Source organism: Simochromis diagramma, unplaced genomic scaffold (genome assembly GCF_900408965.1).
Source record: "Simochromis diagramma unplaced genomic scaffold, fSimDia1.1 OVJJ01000816.1, whole genome shotgun sequence".
In the NCBI taxonomy this organism is placed as follows: domain Eukaryota; kingdom Metazoa; phylum Chordata; class Actinopteri; order Cichliformes; family Cichlidae; genus Simochromis; species Simochromis diagramma.
In genome coordinates this window covers 4313875-4331067 of record NW_024386908.1, presented here as the reverse complement: position 1 = coordinate 4331067, position 17193 = coordinate 4313875, and the positions used below count along the sequence as shown (strand labels likewise).

General features: G+C 42.4%; 2 protein-coding genes and 1 non-coding gene across 12 annotated transcripts in view; 2 read left to right on the top strand and 1 right to left on the bottom strand.

Annotated features, from left to right (window-relative positions):
- The window catches only part of zbed4 (zinc finger, BED-type containing 4), an 8449-nt gene extending 6734 nt beyond the window's left edge, over positions 1 to 1715 (bottom strand). For 2 of the 3 annotated variants that reach the window (XM_040035048.1, XM_040035050.1), the window contains exon 1: positions 649 to 761. The gene's annotated coding sequence lies outside the window, so the exon portion shown is untranslated. Of the gene's footprint in view, positions 1 to 648; positions 762 to 1602 lie in introns of those variants that run through there. The other variant, XM_040035049.1, reaches the window with a different exon arrangement.
- On the top strand, positions 754 to 17193 carry brd1a (bromodomain containing 1a). Of its 8 annotated transcripts, none has more exons than XM_040035054.1 (13): positions 754 to 862; positions 2839 to 4240; positions 4318 to 4486; positions 4819 to 4950; positions 5073 to 5201; positions 6574 to 6886; positions 6992 to 7312; positions 10663 to 11244; positions 11638 to 11779; positions 11984 to 12117; positions 14411 to 14520; positions 14932 to 15086; positions 15791 to 17131. In XM_040035054.1, the coding sequence occupies exons 2-13, from the start codon at positions 2856 to 2858 to the stop codon at positions 15972 to 15974; spliced, it is 3756 nt and encodes a 1251-aa protein (XP_039890988.1). In that variant the 5' UTR covers positions 754 to 862; positions 2839 to 2855; the 3' UTR covers positions 15975 to 17131. The 8 variants fall into 8 exon arrangements, with proteins under 8 accessions (XP_039890988.1, XP_039890986.1, XP_039890990.1 ...); XM_040035052.1 differs by lacking the exon at positions 754 to 862 and adding an exon at positions 996 to 1636 and having other exon boundaries at positions 15791 to 17193; XM_040035056.1 differs by lacking the exon at positions 754 to 862 and adding an exon at positions 1653 to 1761.
- On the top strand, positions 6298 to 6370 carry trnak-cuu. Its single transcript has one exon. It is a non-coding gene; the product is annotated as a tRNA-Lys (tRNA).

Genomic DNA, 17193 nt, shown 5'->3' with positions numbered 1-17193 from the left:
AATGTAACCAAGTAATTTTCTACGTGAGCAGTGGCAAACCAGTTTTCCGGGTTTGGCTAAAGCGCTAGTCAGGAAGATGCGAGAGGACAGCAGAAATAGCCAACGCTAACTAGCCTGCATCTTCTCTTAGCAGAGAACTTGTGAATAGGTATTTACACACCGGCGTTCGACTCGACCCCTAACGAACAAAAAGTCACACTTACCATTAAACTTGCACCACCAATATATGCCAATACGTTCTATAATAAACATTACTGGCAGTTACGCTACATCATCAGCAAACACCACGGTGGCTATCCTGGTGCTAACTGTCTTAGCCGCAAGGCTAATAACAGACAAAAAACCACGCAGACACAACACTTGTGTGGCGTGGATTTGTATCACAAAAAATAACAGCATTTACAACTATCTTATTAGCCTTGCATTACCCCGAGGAACACGTTCAGCACATTTCGGACCACACCATGACTGCTAGCTGGTTAGCTGCCAGCTAGGCCACACACAGGACACACTAGCTAACCTGGCGAGGCAGAACCCAGCCGTGGCGACACACGAACCACACGGGATCCGAATCAGACCTAGACTCACCGCGACGTCCTCACCACATTCAGCCCCTTTCTCACACACATACGAGTTCGGTATACTTACTGTTGAGTACGGCGACTTGTTCACTGGGTTTCGGTTCCTAAACGGTTAAATATGACACATTTGATTGATCCGGAGGGGGGTTCACTTTTGTTGCTTTTGTCTCCTGGTTTGCTAGCAGTTCGCGTTCGGCCGAAGCAGCTCCACACAGCGACGGACGGAAGGAACAGGTTTTAATGATGTCACCGGGCACTGGGTCTCCAGTATGGCGAAGGGGGTAATAAATTTTAGTATTAAGTTGCATAAAACGGTGTTTTACTTTGACTTTTCACTAATTATAAACAGAAATGTTTAACTAGTCCGTTCTAATGATAGATTCAATTACTTCATTTGCATATTCAGTTAACTTGTCGACCCGTTTACACCACCTAATAACCTATTTTCACAGAAATTAAAATAATTAGATTTTTTTTTTAGAAATTTACGCATGCTGCCGGTGTAACAAGACCAAAAACTAACACATCCATTTGTTATTGCGAAATAATAAATCAGTTAATAAATAACTTTTCGCGTGTGTTGCGTTCACGGTCTGGAGTGCCACGTTGGGGTCCAAAAAAAGTAAATGCAAAATATTTTAATCAATGCAAATTATAACTGCGCTAAACCGAGGGGGGTTCTTGCCCTTAAAAAAAGACGTCTGGGCCCAGCGGACCGGTCACTGGGGTGTGGCATGTTCTGCTTGTGTCCTCCAACCTGTCCTCTATTACTACAAGAGCAAATAATAACGCCAGAGCATGACACTCTGAAAGTCTTCTTATCCGCTGCTCTTATGACTTGATAGCCACGGCCCCCAGAGTCAAAACAGACATGTCTCAGCGTTCCTTACATAGCGCTACTGTCCGTATTCGCGCTTTGTTAGGTTTGCAGCTTTGTTTTTGCAATGCTAGTATGGTTATTACAAAAGGCAACGCACTGATTGTGTGACAGATGGGCTTTTGTGTGAAATCTACGACTCACCACAGACATGACCTCCAGCGTCACACGTAGACCGGTGCGTACGGGTGGGAGTTGTCTGCTGAAACGCATTGTTGTGTTGGGGGATGATCCGTTCGTGCGGCTGCTGCTCTTACTGCTATTTGCCTCTGCTCGACTGTGGCTAACGAGTGACTCTAGCCAGTAAATGGCCCACACAGCAAATACTTGTGTGCTTTGTGTAGAGTTTAATATCGAAACTTCAACGTACAAAGCGGCCTCTTCCTCTTTTATTAGCAACTGAAAAGAGCCCCGTATCGCCCGTTGGATGAGAACATTGTGCCCGGAATTAGCGCCACTTAGTAGGCCGTATTGCCATTGCTTTGTAGGACTGCTGGCTAGCAAAACTGCTCGTGAATTTGAGGTATGTGCTGGGTTTTATTTGCTATGCTGTGGTCGGTGCGTTGGCGAAAAGGGGACATGCTGTGCAAATGCAAAAAGAAAAAAATATGTATAGGCTTAACTAGCTATAGTGCGGCCTTTTAAGGGCTACTGTTTTTTTTTGTTTTTGTTTTTTACGCGATTCGCTCCGTTTAGCGGACGGTTAGCTCCGTCTGCTAGTTAGCTGGCTAGCTAATGTTATTGTTAGCACCTTGGCCACTTTGGCTGCGAGTCCTTGCTGAAAAGGCGTTATACCTCTGCAGCAAATGGGCAAGTGCTAACTCGTGCGCTCCCATATTGCCCCGTGTAACCGCCTCCCTCCCCCATTTAAATGCATGGGCTCATTGACAAAATTGTAACGTAAAAACGGGCTGCTATGTTCTAATTTACAACAGCTAATCTGTGTTTTTTTTGGGGGGGGGGGGGCATCGGTGAAAACTGTAAGTTTCTTTTGCCCTCTTAGTCACCAAAACTCTGTTACTTTCTAATACATTTAACCCGCAGAGTGTTTAACTCCCCCCTCCCGTTCTCATTTAAAAGACATCAGTTGGAATAAGAAGATGTTGCTTGTCAGTTAAACAGGTACACTGATTTTTACCAGACGTCTTATTTGCGTATTTACACTTTATTTTCGTTGCAATGTTGAGCATAAAAGAAGCTGTATCAGAGAATTAAGTCTGTCTTTAAGTTTGCAGTGAAATTATTGTATTTTACTGTGATTAGGTAAATAACCTAATTTTCTACTGTAACTTATTACGTTTTATTTGAAAATTCAACTGGGATGCTTCCAGGCATCCCATACACATGTCTAACCGCTATCCCTGTCGTGTATCTCCACAGCAACACGGAGCGTCAAGATGAAGAAGAAGGCTCGGCAGCACCGGGTTGCGGTGCAGAGGCCGCCGTCTCCTATCAAGCCCTCGCCCAACAAGCAGATCTTGACCTATGCCCAGGCGCAGCGCATGGTAGAGTTCGAACTCGATGGCCGCATCCACCGGCTCAGCATATATGACAAGCTGGACGTGATCTCGGATGATGACCCCATGGTGCAAGAGATAATGGAATGCACCAGCAATAAGGAGAATGCGGAAAAATCGAAGCAGCAGGTCCTCCTGAGGTCAGTGAGACTGAAAAACAAGGAGAAGAAGAATGCCGCACTTGCCATCGCAGGCCATGTAGAGGGAGGTGGACACCACGCTGGTAGCCACGCTAGCCCAAAACTTCCAGAGCCTAAATTCCGAACTGTAGAATATAATCTTCCAGCTGTTCCTAAACGCCCATCTGCCTTTTATAAATATATAGATAAGACGGAGGAAGAACTAGATGAGGAAACAGAGTATGACATGGATGAAGAAGATTACGCCTGGCTGGATTTGGTCAATGAAAAACGACGAAGCGAAGGGGTTAGTCAGGTGTCTCACAATGTTTTTGAGTTCCTTATTGATCGCTTTGAGAAAGAATTGTACCTGGAGAGTCTGGACAAAGGGAGCGAAAGGCAAGCTCCTATCGATGATGATGCTGTCTGCTGCATCTGCATGGACGGAGAGTGTCACAACAGCAACGCGATCCTGTTTTGTGACATGTGCAACGTGGCCGTACACCAAGAGTGTTACGGAGTGCCCTACATTCCTGAGGGTCAGTGGCACTGCAGACACTGCCTTCAGTTGCCGACTCAGCCAGCAGAGTGCATCCTTTGCCCTAATAAGGGCGGAGCAGTAAAAAAGACTGATGATGACCGCTGGGGCCATGTAGTCTGTGCCCTCTGGGTCCCAGAGGTGGGCTTCTCCAATACCACCTTCATTGAACCCATCGACGGCATCAGCCACATTCCTCCAGCACGCTGGAAGCTCACGTGCTACCTCTGCAAGGAGAAAGGGGTCGGCGCTTGCATCCAGTGCCACAAAGCCAACTGTTACACTGCCTTCCATGTCAGCTGTGCCCAAAAGGCTGGTCTATTCATGAGGATGGAGCCAATCAAAGAGGTGACAGAAACAGGAGAGCCCACCTTCTCTGTGAAAAAGACGGCCTATTGTGGCGCCCACACACCTAACGGGTGTGTGAGGAGACCTCTTGCCATGTATGATGAAGCCAAACTCAGAAATGGACTTTGTAAGAAAGGGGACAAGGGCAAAGGACAGTCCAAAGGAAAACAGAAACGGAAGAGTAAGAGCAAGAAGCCCGAGCCTGATGTGGAAAGTGAAGCTGTACCGCCTGCTACTGTGCCTACTTTTCCTGCTCACAGGTATATTTTTCTACAACCTTCTACTTAAGTGGGAAATGGCTTTGGTTTTCTAAAATCCCTCATTTTCATCCCTCTAGGTTACAAACCATTCTGAATCAAGTATCAATACAGAAGAAGAAAGTCTTTGTAGAACTGGTCCTCAGTTACTGGAGACTGAAAAGGCAGTCCAGGAATGGGTTGCCCCTCATCAGACGCCTTCAGACAAGACTGCAGTCACAGAAGAATGTGCAACCGGTTTGTTCCTCTGTCAGTTAAGCGCACAAGACTTGTAGCCTTCATTTATCTTTTTCCCAAGGTTTTCAAATATGTTGTCTCATTATTTGCACAGTCATAAATTATGCTTTTGTTACAATTTTAACGTTTTCATTCAACACTTTATTGCTTGTGTTAATGAGATTTTTGACCATGCTGTGTGAATCAATAGCAGTTTGCTGTGAAATGGGCATCTTATGTGCCAAATGAAAGAAGTTGCTGTTGCATTTGTTTGTTGAGAATTTGTGCAAGTTGATAATTTTCTGGTGTTCAGTTCTTTTATGTGCCTTATATATATATTTTTTTTATTTCCATGCGTTCCCCAGAGGCAGAGTGAAGAGGAAAGCAGGGCACTTAAGGAACAGCTGAAGGAATGGCACCGCCTCCGACATGACCTAGAGAGAGCCAGACTGTTGCTTGAACTAATTCGCAAGAGGGAGAAGCTCAAGCGGGAAGAGGTAAGGACAGGGGAGTGATGCATGGTTGGACAGAGTTGTGCTTGTCTTAATATCTTAAGAAAAAGTTCAAACAAAACAAAAATGTGATGATGCTCACTGTTATCTTTTGTGTTTTCTTGTAGATTAAACTGCAGGAGACGCTTCTAGAGATGCAGTTAACACCCTTTAGCATTTTGCTCAGAGCCCTCTTGGACCAGCTCCAGGCAAAAGATCAGGCCAGGATCTTCACCCAGCCTGTCGATGTCACTGAGGTGATCTGCAGCAAATATTCAAACACTTTCCATCTATTCTATCCATGATTGTACTTTGATTCACACTGTAGTACTGTTAATTATTCTGTGCAGAAGTTTAAAACTGTAGGCTTCTTTCTGGCTCTGCCTTGTTTCTGCCAAGTCCCTTGCTGTGTTTTCACTAATGACACATACAATTCAAACACTGAATAACACATGGGATGTGCCATGTATCATTATGCCAGCTCCTTGAAGAAGAATAGTGGATAAGAAAAAGTGCTGACATGCTTATAGGAACAACTGTAATATCTGGCAACACATAGATAGTTAAGGTGTGTGCTGGTTGGGATTTATATAGCACGAAATCACAAAAACTGCTGCCTCAAAGCATTTTGTATTGTAGGATGAAGATCCTACAATGTCAGAGGGAAACCACAACAATCTGACAACTCCCTATGAGCAAGCACTTGGTGACAGTGGGAAGGAAAAACTCTTTTTTAAAAGGAAGAAACCTCTGACAGAACCAGGCTCAGGGAGCGGCAGCCATCTGCTGCAACTTGTTGAAGCTGAAGGGGAAAAAAAGAGAACAGAGAGAGTTAAGATGCCAGAAGACTATTGGTCAAAAGAACTGTAAAATTTGGCTATAAAGAGGGCTTATTGGTTCAGATTTCTACACTTGCCCTTGTGTTTTGCCTTAGTTCCTTTTCCTGACTGTCAGATGAGTGTACCAGAAATGGTACATTGACATAAATTATTTGTGGAAGTCAATTAGATCACTTTTGTACTCTGGTAAAGTACATTTTATGTCTGTGAACATCTTGACTATAAATCGTCGGCACACAAAATAAGACTTTTTAAAATTACTAAAGAATTTTCTATTCTGCATTTTCTCAAACATTTGTTAGAAGCGTCACGCAAGCAACCAGCGCTCAACTGCTTGCTCCAGTCACATGTTCTGATCTCTGTGACTCATGTTAGACATTACTCCACCCCACCCCCCCCATTCTGCAAAAGTGTTAAGCAATGTGACTTCCTGTTAGGGTGAATGTGTAACAAGAGCGCATGGTCTGCTGCATGGTCGGGAGGCCTTAGAGGTGAAGGGTGCTCTTCCTCATAAGCCCGGCTAGCTCAGTCGGTAGAGCATGAGACTCTTAATCTCAGGGTCGTGGGTTCGAGCCCCACGTTGGGCGCAGCTTTTGATCTTGAATCTGTTTGAGTAGGTTCCTGATTCTTGGAATAGACTCTGTTATTGGGTGGGTGGAATTTCTATATGGTTGAATTGCTGTCAAGAATCTTTAATTTAAAAAGCCAAGTTCAAACATTGCTTAATTTTTTTTTAAACATTATTAAAAGTAATTTACAAAATATTCATATTTCTGATGCTTTCTCGTAGGTGCCTGATTATCTCGACCACATCAAACACCCGATGGACTTTTCCACCATGCGGAAACGCATCGATGCCCAAGGCTACAACAACTTTGATCAATTTGAGGATGACTTTAACCTCATTATTGAAAATTGTATGAAATATAACTCAAAGGACACCTACTTCTATCGGGCTGCTGTGCGACTCCGAGACCAGGGTGGGGCCTTGCTCAGAAAGGCCCGTCGAGATGCAGAGAAAATCGGCTTTGACACGGAGAGCGGCATGCATTTTGCAGATGCTCCGGAAGTCAAAGCACCACCATCGTTTTCTTGGGAGGATGGTAAGGGAAGAGCACGCCTCTCTGAATAACTAGTTATAAAGTAGTTATGGTCAATCTATCTTCTAATGATTCCTTGTTTGTTTTTTGTTTTAATTCTCTTCTTAGTGGACCGTTTACTAGTACCAGCTAATCGGGAGCAGCTGCCTCTGGACAAGCAGCTGCAGCAGCTACTTGAGAAGTTTGATCTCACCTGTGCCATGAAGTCCAGCCCCTCCCGCAGCAAGCGGCTCAAGTTGCTGAAAAAGACCATCAATGATGTGCGCAACGAAATGAGCCTGAAGAGAGTTCTACCCTCTCACCACCACTGTTCTTCCTCGTCATCTCCAACAACTTCAGCATCGTCTTCAACAGCTCTCTCCCTCCCAGAGCTGGTTACAGCTAAGGAAGAAAGACTGAAGCCCAATGGGCATTTCTCCGAGGATGACGGTATGTGTGAATGCTTTATTTTGAAGTTGGTTTTCTGCTTGACCCACTGGTCGTCACAGTCTCTGCGATTGTAAAGAGAATCACGAGTACAGGTCAAAGGTCAGACCTAAGTCTTAACCTAGCCTAACCACAACCAGAAAGTCCCATGATGTTCTCTCTATAAAGCATGTTGGGAGGACGGGAAAATCACAATATCTCAGTTTAGTTTTAAGAATGATTATGAAACCTGCTCTGTTTATATGGAAGTGAGCATTACTTTCACATATGGTGATGTTTGCAAATTGTATACTATGTTGATGAGGTGAAAACTCTTAGAGCATTTTGATTATTATATTATTTTCTAACAAGTGGCTACTTTATATTAATGTTTAACACAAGTTTAGAGTAAAATTTGGTAATTTTTCCACCCAGGAAGCTTTTTCAAATTCATAAATGGACAGATAAATAGATATATTTCTAGTAGAGAGGTTACAATACAGGAGTGTAGTAATCAGTATCAAAATGAGTAGTAATTACTCGTGTTAAATCACTGACATGTTGGTGACAGACTGTTTAATTAATATTGGATGTGATGCAACCACAAAGGTAAAATGTGCATTCCCTGACTGGTTGGTGGGTTCCTGGAGGATGCTGTCTGCTGCTGGGTAGAAGTGGAGAATGTTTACACATCCCCAAACATACAGTCATCCTCCATGTGGTTGCTTTGTTCCAGTCACCTGTAGGAAGATGTGCCTTTGTCTGCAAACATTCTCTAACTACTAGCTGAGAGATACTAAAAAATGTCACACAAACCAGAAAGGAAGAAAACTCAGTTACAAAGTAAAAGTTGCACGTGTTGGCTGCAGCCCTGAGACACAGCTTTTACTTTGAAGTCAAACTTTTTTTTTTTTTACAGCTTCACTATCACTCAGAGTGTGTGACAAGCGTTCTTAGACAAGTCTGCATATTTCCTGCTAGTGGCAGGTAAATGCAGATATCTGTAAGTGAGCAAAACAATCCCAAGGAGGCTTTCTCCCATTTGGTCAGAGAGTACATGTTTTTCCTAGCGACCAGTGGCTGCCAGATGGTCATGCACCAGACTACTCTGTGTAACAGACACTTTATTCTCTGTCACTACACTGTCACACTCATCTAAATGGCAGACAATTGAACATCACATGGCTCATGGTCACTTGGCTGCAAAGAACCCAACAAAAACTATTGTTAGGCACTGCAAACATTCTAGCCTATGGAACAAAGCAGATTTCACAATAACAAACAAAATGGACAACAAGAAAAATATTTTCATACCCGGCTCTTACTGTCTTTGTTATCAGCAAATTGGAGTGGAGCTATTGTGGTATCTACACTATTTGTGGGCGTCCCCCTCCCTCTTAATTTTTGAGGCTAGGTTAGACTCCTTAAAGGTGTAGGCGGCCCCTGTCATTTCCTAGGAGAACTGCAGGCTCGATACATACGCTGCTACCTATAATACTAAAACACACGTGTTGTTGCATTTATCTGAATTTCGGTCCCAAAAACAGTCTGTCATCCAGCAAGATGATGGCTAACTATGTATGTTTACAGCCACATGAGACCAATATTCCCTTATGTGCTTTGTATAATCATAGGTATCCATAATAAAACATTCAAATACAACAAAGCTATCTATTAGGTGATATTTTTCAAACTTGGATTGGTTCCTTCCTTATTTGCTCACTAATTGTAAAATAATAGTTTGACTAACATATCTGAAACATGTGATTAGGATTTTGTTACTATGCTAAACGTCTTTGAACATGAGCAGCAATCTCGAAGAAACCCATACAAGCTATTAAAGTCCAGGGTTTTGGAACATGTGACCAAAAAGACTGCAGCAGAAAAGCCACAAATTGGTGCATAAAAATTGACCCGAATGTAAGGAGAGAAAAAAGATGCTCAGACCTTTGCACCCTCTCCCCTCTAATTTCGGTCACAGAAATGTTCCTTGCTTTAAGGACACCATGAATGTATATTTTGATAAATAAATAATATGAAATAAAACACTAAATAGTTACTGCAGACTCCCACGAGTCTGACTGTAGAAACGAAATATATAAAAATACAGTATTGTTTCATTTTTATTCAGGAAGAGTTTCACAGGTGGTTAAAAAAAAAAAACCGTAGATGTGTGAAAAACAAAACTCACTAGCTTTGATCTATACTCTGTAAAGGATGGCTAAACTTTAAAACTAGAATTGTTCAAAGAGCTTTCTGATACACAAAGCGATTTGCGAAGTCTTTATTCCGACTCGCTGAACCAAATCGGAACAACTCGAGGTTTACTTGTCAGTGGTGGTTGTGCTTTAGCATCAGATAAAAGGTGTTATTGCTAAATCCCGAAAACACGCGTGTGTTCCCTCTTGGAACTCAAACCCCTAATGGGTCTGAGGAAGTGGCATTGTCCACATCTATGGAAAAATAACCTTCCAGCATTTTGACATGATTACACACACACACACACACACACACACACACACACACACACACACACACACACACACACACACACACACACACACACACACACAGTGTGGCTGCAGTGGCTTTCTCAAGCTTAAAGCCACTTATTGAAATTAAGAGTTTGCAATTCAAAGATGGCATTACATCCTTTGCTAGTGCAAAGGAAAAATTCATTGTTCATTTTTTTTTTATAAAGATCACCCTGTTTATGCTAAACACTGCTTGTTTTACTTGTATGATAAACAAAAGGTCATATAATAATGTGCAACATCAGCATTTGTGCAAACACAAGGAGAAAGTGTGGGCACTATTAGTACACTAGCAAATTATTGTTAGTGAAAGGTCTCTGTCATGGACACTTTAGGATTACATTTTGTTTTTTATAAGATGGTATGGGCTTCAAACTGTATTTATACACGTGGGACTGTAAGTTGAACTCATTGTGTCAGTGGTTAGTAATTTAACATTCCTTTACATTAAATACAATGTATAAAACTTAGATGTTTAAAATCATTTTTCCACAAGGAATACTGTTAGACCCGTCTGCTGCTGCAGCACTGGGAAGCGCTAGTGGTTCATATATAGTTTAATTTTGTATTTGACTCATGTGCAGCTCTCCATCACTGTAATGCTAATTGGTAATTGTGCAGTGCCTCAACCAGAACAGTCCTGCACCCAGGAGGAGAGACACAGAGAGACCTATACAGTAGCTAACTAAATAGTAGTTGCTTTGGTCTTTAAAAAATATCCACTGTGCTTAGTGGTTCACTTAAGCCTGGCAGGCGACTGAGCTACCACTACACTGTTAGAACCCTGTGTGATGATAAAGCTCACCACTGTTTATTGTTTCATTGTTCGCTGCCCCACAGGAGATAAGTCTCTTCCTCCAAAACTGGAGCCATCGGATACCATTCCTCCCCTCATCCACTCAGACACAGATCCCGAACCCCCCACCCTAAAACCAATAGATGCCGCCCCTGACTGTGAAGACAAGGTTCATGGCAAGCGAGCCAAGCTGGATGGGGAAATACCAGACCTGCTCTCCTCTCCCGCATGCCTCAATGGCCACGCACACAACAGCCTCCAGGACCCTTTGTTAGAAGGTGATGTGAGTGTGGTGGCAACGTCGACCCTCGCAGAGCCCACAGGCGCGGTTAACCGCAGAACCGCCGTTCTCTTCCGCAAGTCGAAGGCAGCCAGCCCGCAGAAGCTACCCAGGAGCGGAGACGAAGAGTCCGACAGGACTGACGGAAAAGAGGGCGAGGAGGAGCAAGATGAAGATGACGCACAGCTAGGTTCCAAGTCCTTCCTGTCAGTGGTCATACCCAGGCTGGAGACTCTGCTTCATGGCAAGAAGAGGAAGCACAGCGGCAGCAGGGATGCAGAGGAGGAGGGTGGAGAGGAAGAGCGTGAAGAGTCGGGCGAGTCTCCAGTTAAACGACTCGACACTGGTGAGAAGTTTACTGAGGAAGTCCTCTGAAAACACAAGATTTTGAATAAACATTGATTGATTCTGCATATGGTCTCTTGTTTTAACGTTCTTACATGGGGTAAATTCTGCTTTTGTGTTCTGGTATTTAAGAAATAGAAAGGTTCTGATTAAATTACTACATTAATATTGAGCTATACCTCCAACCTCTTAATCTATCATCACAAACAATGCAGAGAGTTGTCATAAAAGTCATCTCAGTCAGTCCTAATTAACTTCCCTTGTTTACTCCTTTTTATCTGTTGGCTTTAATCAGAGAATGGCTTAACAATCTGTAGCTTGATCATCGTCATTTGATTGTGGCCTTTAGATCTCAGTCTAATATTTTTGGAATTCGCTGCTCTGCTTCTTTTAGGCCTGCCAAGTGGTGCTCTTCAGGTTGAGGAGCAGAAAAAAGTAGAAGAAACCAGCAGAACTAGTAGACCTGCGGAGCCTCGAAGACGCTGCGCCTCTGAGTCATCCATATCCTCATGTAGCAGTCTGCAAGGAAACACCAGGTAAAAATTTTTGTTCCCCTCCCCATCGATAATCTGCAGCTGAATACAAATGAAGAAGCAGCAGATAATGTAACACAGGCCTGCTGCAGGCAGTTTGCCTGTTTAGGCAGCTGTGTATCTGATCTATATTATCAAAGCATGCGTGCCACCAGATATTTTTGAAAGTTGACTTTGTGTTGTGTTTTTCTTGTGTTTTTCCTTTAGCACCATTCTCAGTCTTCCAAAATGTGGGAAGGGAAAACCCGCCTTAGTCCGGAGAAACACTGTGGATGACAAGAGCGAATTAATCGCCTGCATCGAAACTGGGAATTTTGCAAAAGCTGCACGAATCGCTGCTGGTAACGTGACCAGATTGTCAAAAGAATTTAAATGCATGTGTGGGGAGTGGGTAGACATCTTTCACAGAAATACAAATATTAACTATTTTAAATTGTAATATACTTTATTAACTTACTCAGTCCTGCAAACAAAATCTATTAAAACCATAGTGAAACTGGGTTTTTGAGGTAAATGCAAGGTTAACAACAGAGAGGAAACTTTTTTTTTTTTTAAACAACTTTAGGGTGTAAACAGATTTTACGAGTAGTGTTTAAACTTGGTTATTATCAGTCTTTTCAGTTCTGTTCACTTTTATTTATATATCCAAAATCACAGCAATAGTCACCTCAAGGTGATTTATTGTAAGATAAATATCCTCTAAGTCAGGGGTCATCAGGGGCCGGTGTAGATAGCACCCTGGGTCAACACACCTGAATCAAATGATTAGGTCATTACCAGGCCTCTGGAGAACTTCAAGACATGTTGAGGAGGTAATGTAGGCATTTAAATCGGCTGTGTTGGATCAAGGACACATCTTAAACCTGCAGGACAATGGCCCTTGAGGCCTGGATTTCCCCAACCTCTGCTCGAAGTTATACAAAGAAAACTCCAAGAATCAGACTGCCCCCTGTGAGCAAAGCACTTGGTGACAGTGGGAAGAAAAAAAACTTTAACAGGAAGAAGCCTCTGGCAGGTCCAGGCTGCTGTGAACGGTTGATGGTGAGGGGAGGGAGACGGGGAAAAAGACACACTGTAGAATAGAGCCAAAGATTAATAATGCTGAAAACAATGCCGAGCAGGTCATTTACCTTAAAAGCAGAAACTAAGATCCCTTTAGAGAAGTTTATTTTTGACGAAGCTGGTGTTTGGGGATCCTAGTATTCATTTCAAATATTAAAGACAGCTTTTATTGTTAAACTGCAACCAGATGGGATTAAAGCAAACAAACTAATTGGATGAGAATCAACATGGTTTTGAAAAAGTGGCGATAAAATTCCTGTTTTTAGTGGATTAAAACATTACCCTTAACTAAACAGGCGACCGTGGCTCAGGGGGTTGGGAAGCGTATCTGTAACCGGAAGGTCGCCGGTTCGATCCCCGGGCTCTCTGTCCTGGTTGTTGTGACCTTGGGCAAGACACTTTACCCTACCGCCTACTGGTGTTGGCCAGAGGGGCCGATGGCGTGATATGGCAGCCTCGCTTCTGTCAGTCTGCCCCAGGGCAGCTGTGGCTACAACCGTAGCTGCCTCCACCAGTGTGTGAATGAATAGTGGAATTGTAAAGCGCTTTGGGTGCCTTGAAAAGCGCTATATAAATCCAATCCATTATTATTATTATAAACATATGACAGACAATGGCAGGTTAACTGTCCACGTTATTTTGACAGCCTACATTTAGGGGATTTCTTATATTTGCTCTTGTCGGCCACGCCTCCTGGCTATTAACCGTTTCTTAATAAGGCAGGTGCAAAAAAAAAATACTGAATAACAATAGATTTTTTTTTCTTTTTCAAAAGGCATTCAAAATGAGTCGTTGACATGGTTGATTATATGTAAACGTGTGAATTTGCAGCCTTCTCAGGAAAAAAATTTACCCTGATGATATAGATGTCCCAAAGTTTCACAAAAAAACTCCTGCATAAAATATGATTAACTTAGTATTAAAGGGTTAAAAGGCTCCAATTTCTTCTTGACCAAAATATACAGTGTGTATCGTGACAATCCAGTGTAAATATGTGAAAATGGGATTATATTAACAACATTAACAAAATATGTATTGTAGTCTGTTTGAAGTGGTACGACTAATAAGTAACATCGTTATGTATACTCCCAGTTGTCTGCTGGTCCCGTACGTTTCAAAACGTCTCTGAAATTAAATAATGTGGCTGAACTGTGTTTTTGTGCTACTGTGTGTCAAAGCACTCTCAGAGGTTTAACTTGATTTAACCAGCAGACACCTGGTATTCATACATACATATAAAATCAGGATTGGAAATTAACTGCAGCTACCAGCCAAGTTCTTGTGAATTTTGGCACTGACTGGCTAGTCTTTATACGCTGCTGCCACCGTGGCATCTAACCAGTCAGCATCTGGAGACTCGGCCCTCATCTGAAATTCCCTTTTGGTTAATTAACAGCTGAGGGTGGCTGGTAAATTTTAATATCTGTCTCTCACCGTGGCTCCCAAAGTTAATTTCCCACCCTGATTTAGTGCCCCTGCACTTGCAGCATGGCTTTATTTTTTTGAAATGTGTTTCTGTGTGCATTTAAACTCTCACACATAACTTGTCTGGTGTTGTTCCCACTTCCATAGAGGTTGGCAACAGCAATATTTGGATGCCTGCTAGTGCTGCAACTGTTGCATTGGAACCCCTAAAGCTAGTTTGGGCCAAATGTAGTGGATACCCTTCCTACCCTGCCTTGGTGAGTGCTTGTGGGAGAGAAAGCATGACAGTCGCTGACTGTAATCTTTTTATTCTGACGTTTTCTTGCCTCCTTCCCAGTCTGAGGACACACTGATAGCAAATTTATGACACTTTTATCCACAGGACGAAGCAATCCTTTCACTACAGCTGTTGTTTTCAGCAGCAACGTGGCTAGATTGCTGCTTGTAAAAAATATTCAGTTTTTGCTCTAGGTGGCAGCATTTCTCTGTAAACCAGCAATTTGAGCTTTGCATGAAGGGACAAATGAGGAAGCAAAATTTTAGTGGCACAAGCTGGTAGTGGAGGTGCATGTGTGTGTAAATTGCAAACGTCTCTCTGCTATATCTTTGCATGTTTTATAAGTGTGTGTGTTTGTAACGTCCCCTTTTACCTCCCCTACTGCAAATAGATCATCGACCCCCACATGCCACGTGTGGGCTGCCAGCACAATGGGGTCTCCATCCCCATGCCTCCCCTGGACGTGCTGCGCATTGGAGAACAGATGCAGTACAAAGCAGAAGAGAAACTCTACCTCGTCCTCTTCTTCGACAACAAGCGCAGTTGGTGAGTGCCAGTGTCTGTATTTATCAGTCAGTAAAGTGGGTAGTTGGATCATTTAAATAGTGTACAAAAAACCCTCCAAAACCTCACACCTTCCTAAACACACACATTTATTTTGGCATGACTCCCGTTACCGTGCAGAAAACCTTTTAGCTTTCCTGTATGTACACTTGGGATGCACTGATTGCAAAATGTATTTTTTTGTGCTTTCTTACAAGAACATTTTCTATGTTAGACAGAACTGACCTGTGTTAGTCTTTCAGCTGTTCATCACATCTTTTTCTTTCTTTCTTTTTTTTAAACCAAGCACAAAGTTGATATGACACAACAGCTTAGTCTCCACTGATGCTGGTAAACACCAAGATATTTGCTGATACGTCGCAGGGCCAGTGTAGACATTAACATTTCTAATAATGATAAAACGGTCATAATTACAGCTGTTTGTGAAGGGGAAAATAATTATAGATGCTTATTGTATTCCATAAATATTAAACTTTTTTTAAAGAGTTTTTTGTGGTCAGTTACTTTAAAATAAGTAAACAAAACCCAGAATATATATGGTTGTTGTCATGTTAAGGTTGTGTTTTTAGCTTTTCTCCTGCTTTTTCCTGTGAGCAGGGTGCTATTTTCCTGTCAAGAATCATAGGAAACATTGACCTCTAGCTGCTTTTCCAATGATGTGACACTAGTGTTGCTTTCCCCTTCAGGCAATGGCTTCCTAGATCCAAGATGGTTCCTCTGGGGATAGACAAGACCATAGACAAGATTAAAATGATGGAAGGACGCACATCCAGCATCCGTAAGGCTGTCCAGATCGCTTTCAGCCGTGCCATGAACCACCTGAGCATAGTGCAGGACGAGCCAGTCAGCGACCTCAGCGACGTAGACTGACTCTGACTCTCTGCCACACACACAGATTTGTACCTCTCCTGTACCAAATAGCTTGTGACTACCCTCACCCTCACACCCATCCCGGACCCCCTCTGTCTCTGCAGGAGACTGAAATGTTTACTGGGCACCTGCTGTAACAGGTGGTGTCTCTTCCTTATCCATTCCTGTCTGTACACACTCCTACCACGTCCCGACGGGATACGGCTGCTGCTGAAATGAATGTGTCGATCTCTCCTCACCACCTCCATGCTTAGAGACTGCTATTTTTGTCATCCCACCTTGCCACCTTCACTCTAGTCACCCATGACTGTCGTTTTATCATTTCAAGGCAAAAAAAAAAAAAAAAGTGTCAGTGATTAATTTCATACGTTTTTGGTAGCCTTTTACCAAATCAGTCTGTGGCGTCAAGACTCGGAGTAAAACGAAAACTGTCACACTGACTTAAACTTTAAACCGTTAATTTGGCATCCAGCCACAGTCGTCCTCATGCTAAAAGTGGGCCGCAAAACTTCTCAAGCGGTCGAGATCGTACATTTCATGCTTTCACAGAGGCTTTTCACTGGCATCAAATTTGTGGCCAAAGCCTGTGTTGATGTTATGGTTATCTTTACATTCTCAAGTCAGCTCCATTTGTATTGTAAATGTAAATACTGTGTACAGTTGGCTGACATTAACTTATTTTGTAGGTTTGACAGGAATCAGTACTGTACAGGTGTTTTCTTAGTATTTATACTTGACGCATTCTTGGCACTAGGGGGAGTGCTGTTTTGCCAGTGCTGTGTGAACAAGAATTTAAAAAGTAAAACAAACGCAAAAGCCTTTGTAATAAGGAGATTAGGGCTAAATTGTCATGTTTCTGAAAAGTATCAACCTATTCATTTTTTTTAAGTTATTGAAGTTTCTATCGTAAGCTTCCATTTGGCATTAAATCATTTTGTATTACAAATAGTTTTAGTATATTTTTGTTCATATATATACACACACATATATATATATATATATATATATATTATATTATATATTTATATGATTTGAATACATAGTATACAGTTTGTAAGCCTCTGAAACTCATACAGGCAGTGTGTGATGTTGTGGACACAACATATGTTCTCAAGAAACCAAAAGAAGAAAAGAAAAACAAGAAAATAACATAAAACGAAAACATTGCTACCCAGAAGTCTTAGATTGATTTCTCTGTGTGATGTGTTGAAACTGTTGC